The sequence below is a fragment of the Glycine max genome, chromosome 5, assembly GCF_000004515.6.
Source record: "Glycine max cultivar Williams 82 chromosome 5, Glycine_max_v4.0, whole genome shotgun sequence".
NCBI classification, from domain to species: Eukaryota; Viridiplantae; Streptophyta; class Magnoliopsida; order Fabales; family Fabaceae; genus Glycine; species Glycine max.
In genome coordinates, this window is record NC_038241.2 from 2,494,048 (window position 1) to 2,498,675 (window position 4,628).

At 27.4% G+C, this 4,628-nt stretch overlaps 1 protein-coding gene across 2 annotated transcripts in view; it reads right to left on the reverse strand.

Annotated features, from left to right (window-relative positions):
- LOC100793946 (WRKY transcription factor 72A) overlaps window positions 1-689 on the reverse strand; it is a 7,108-nt gene extending 6,419 nt beyond the window's left edge. The window contains exon 1 of one of the 2 annotated variants that reach the window (XM_014775431.3): window positions 390-601. In XM_014775431.3, coding sequence (XP_014630917.2) covers window positions 390-494 — 105 coding nt within the window. In that variant the 5' untranslated portion in view covers window positions 495-601. Of the gene's footprint in view, window positions 1-389 lie in introns of both variants that reach the window. The other variant, XM_006579478.4, reaches the window with a different exon arrangement.
- Between the last annotated feature and the right edge of the window lie 3,939 nt (window positions 690-4,628).

The following is a 4,628-nucleotide window of genomic DNA, read 5'->3' on the forward strand; positions in this document are numbered from 1 at the left end:
ATTTCCTAACTAATCGGATTGAATTTCTTGTAAAGATTATTTGCGTCGAGGACATGAAACGAATTCACTGAAGACCTCCTTTTAATTTTGGAAAATAAATATAGATAGCAGAGGGAGGAATTAAGGAGAAACCAACATTAAATGATCAAATTATTATGCTTTAAACATGATTATTCCATAAATTCTATTTAATTTCATCGATTGGTCATTTATGCAAATCTTAAAGGATGTATAGAAAAACCAAATCCAACACGAACTAACACAAACTAAGAATATATGCTTAAAAAAACAAAAATTAAGACTTGTATATAGAAAGAAAGATGTTTTTATCATTTAAAGGTTAAAACTGCTGGCCCTTAATTAATTAGGAAGAGAATATTAATCTTCACCTCGACAATAATCTCTTGTTTATGATGACCATCATCATCACCAGCACTATCTTCTTCCTTGAGTCCAATACCTCCATCACCAGATCTCTCCGAAGCAAGCTCCATATATGGAAAAAGGTAGTTTCTCTTTCTTCTCCGCAAGCTAGCCCTTCTTGATGTGCTTTCTTCTTCTTCTAAGTCTTCAAACAAAGCCCTCCTTTTATATTGGTATAGAGACTAGAGAAAAAGGGCCTGCATGAAGTATTTGACGCATGAAAAGAATTGACTAATTAAAACAAAAAAGGAAGAAAATTAGTGATTGGTGCCATCGTTGAAGTTTCGTACGTTTTGTAAAGTCACATGGCCCAAACGACAACAACGGTTTTCAGGTCAAATTTTTGCCACCACTAGTGACCGCAACTTCCCTTAATTTCCTATGTATATTTTTTAGGTGACTTAATTTCCTATGGATATCAACATATTATTTAATTTCTTGGTCTTCTCTTCGAGTCAAGTATTTTAACCAAGTGCGACTTCCTTGGCTTTGGCGTATATATACACACCATTTTAAAAAATAATACTATAAAAGATTAAATAAATAAATTTTGCCTCTTTCCATTTTCTTTAACAAAAGTTATAGGCGTGAGAAAAAGATGTACGAATTTAAGTGTAAATATTACGATGTTTCACTGTCCCCATTTTGCAATGGACCCAACTACATCCATCATCTAGATAGGAAAAAGAAAATTCAGAATTTGGACATTCGAGGGTCAAAGTGCATGTAGGGCTATGAGCCAGAGAATTCCTCATTGGTTCGTGCTGATGTAGTGATGATGATATATATTGATAATATCTAGGGTTTTAAATTAACTTCTAGCAACTTGTTCATGAAGATGAATAATCTATTTGTCATGGCTCACTGACGTAAGAACTACAATGGGAAAGGAACGTTAAATGGACGATAATGAGAAATATAAAGATATTGTGAAAAATTCAAAATTCACTTCCTCATGATTTTTTGTGGTACAAAGTATAGCAAGAATGTATACTGGGGTAATGTTTGCAATTTTATCCTAAAAAACGATCGTCACTTATGTATTCATGTTTTCTTTTTTTTACCTTCTCTGCCAAAAAAAAAATGTGATTTCTTTCTTAAATATTTAGTTAAAATTAAATTTTGTAAGATTTTGCCATTCTAATTAACACGCACATTTTGTAAGATTTTGCAATTCATAGCAATTAAAAAATTACACACACGGAGGATATGTTTACATTGCAAAAACCTAATGGATATAGCTCAGCCAGTAGCATACGCTTAATTTGTGAGAAATGAATTAAGTTATTCCCACATAATACATTTTTAGAAAGAGAAAAAAAACTTTAAGTACTATTAAATTTCAAATATAGTCTCATAGTCAATCTAAAGCTATGAACCTTGTATAAATACCTCAGAATCCCAAAAAAAGCCAAATTAAAGACCCTAATTAGATTGTTAATATATATCATTCTAACAAACAATTCCACGCATGGACAGAGAAATTATTATGCATTATTGGTTCATTAAATTATTAGTATAATATATCATATCGTTAATGTAAATTTATAATATCTTTATTATAAAGCGGGGATTTTCGTTATATGTTTATATTAAAAACCAATTTTGAGAATGTAAAAAAAAATTGAGATTTTTTGCCCTTACTGAATTACATAACATAAGTCAATGCCTCAAAATATATAAGTTTTTTCTTCATTTTTTCATATGATTTAGTAGGAGAATCGAGAGCAAAATAAATTAAAGTGCATATATAAATTATAATTGTACTTGGAAGGGGACTTAGAATCATCTAGGAATTTTTTCTTTCTCCTTTATCATTCTTAATATTAATTTTAAGATCCAGCATATATTCTCCAGAATCATAGTTCAAAAATATCTTTTAAGCTAAAACATTTAATTAGCTTTGATTTTAAAGATCTTAATTATTTTTTCTTTTAACTTTCAAGTAACTTTTAAGGTAAAAAAAATAGCCCAAATGTTATTATAACTTGTACACCTTAAAAGGATAAATTTTAAATAAATTTATAAACTGCGATAAAAATTTTTTATAGGAATAAAAGAAAAAAATAAATCAACATTTCAAATTATTATGTAACATCTAGAAAGAAAATAAAAAATATAAATAAGATAGGATTATAATGTAATAAAAAATATAAAAAAAATATTAATGGGATGTTTTAAGATAATGAAATATTTGTACACATTACTCTTCAAAAAGTCTGAAAGCTCATCTTAAAAGTTGATCGTGTTGTCAGCCTCTCTTTTTTATTTGGGTTTGAGAAAGGCAACTTCCTCCATTTGTTCATTTTAAAGGCTAATATCTACGTACGAGGCTACGAGCCCCCCACACCGCCCGGTTTTTTGGGACACTACGTACTATTTAGAAGGAAAACGTTACTATAATGCTCATTCAACTTTTCTCTCTCTTTGGAATTTTAATTAGACACTATTTAAGGTTTAAATTAACTTTGTTGGATATAAAAATATTTTTTGTTTAAAGAATTTAAGAAGATGGATATTATTTACCTTACTTGAAAGAGATGAATGAAAAAAATAATAGATGTAACTTAGTTGATAACCTACACTAAGTTTATGAGAAAAAAATATAATTTTAATTCTTATAAAATACACTTTTGAATATGAAGATACTTTAAGGTCTTTCTAAAGAGTCAAAAAATCTTAATTACAGTGATTAAAAAAATAAATAAATGAAAATATAATAACTCCAACTTAGTATTTTATATACAAAATTTCATATTAATCTATTCAATAAATTTTGGGGTTTGATTTAGTTTTTTTTAGCAATGTGTAAAAATAGTCTATTCGATTATATTTCATATTATATAGTTTTATCTAGATTTTTAAGATTATGAATAAATTAGAGTGACATATTTTAAAACTTTTTGAGATTGAATTATTATTTTTATAACATTTACAATAGTCACTTATATTAATAAATAAAAAAGCACTAATAAGGGCACACCGGCACACATTATAATGTGTTTTTTGGATGATATAGGGTGTTAGTGTAATGAATTTTAAACAAATTAAAAAGACAATTGAAAGAGTAAAAAAGTAAAAACTATAGGAGGAATGATTAAATTCTTAGAAAGAAGATTAATCTGATATGTTTAATATTAGCCTAATCTAATCAAATGAACTTTAAAACCCAAGTTGTACGATTGTGAAATAAACGAGGCGCACGCATATAAAATGATCAATGGAAAAGACCAAAGAGAGTATAATAATCTTAGTCAACTAATATTCATGTATAATCATATGTAACCACAATTAATTTACGTGTTAATTATTACGTATTTAATGTGGATCACACATTTGTTTAATGACAACTACTTAGTATAGTATCAATGTATCACACATGTCTTCGTCGCCGCAGCCATATAAAATGAGGGAGGCAAGTTAGGTTGGTAAATGACATATAAAATATTGAACTTTCAAGGTTATATACTTTGTCTATGTGTATGAATAATTTAACCTACTCGTTATCCACTTGTTTGCATTGGTACCGTACTTCTAAATGTATGTAACATATTTTCTTTTTGTTTAGGACACATACTGATTAGTATTATAAGAATATTGGTTAAAAAATTTAAAATAAAAAAATATATTTTTATTAGAAAATAAAAAAACTATGCTACTCATCATTTTTTTTTATGTTTTTCTATAAATATATATTTTTTTAATTTCTTAATCAATATTCTTATGTGACTTATTAAGAATACCCTTTGTCTAAATAACAATGACAATCTAGAGATCAACTCCGTTGACGTCTAATAATTTCATGTGCCCCCAGATGCAGCCTGAGAGAGATCATTGAATAAAGAACATTTCATCCACGATTTCCTAATCTCTTACTTCCCTCTTCCGTAGGTTAGAACCAAAAAGACTCAACAGAAGCATTGATATTTGTTGAGTGCGTATGTTAAATTAATTAAGGATGCAGCTCTTCTAATGGGAATTTACTCTTACCACTGACTATAATCCATCCATTATCCATTATATATAAAACAGACTATTAAAATAATTTAATTTTTACAATTGTGCAAAAAAGTTAATATTATGTGTATATATTAAAATATATATAAAAAAACTATGTATGGATGTGTAAATCAATTTTATGTTATTATTTAATTATAAACTATTATGCATCATAAATAAGTTTGTTAACTTCTATAATAATTATT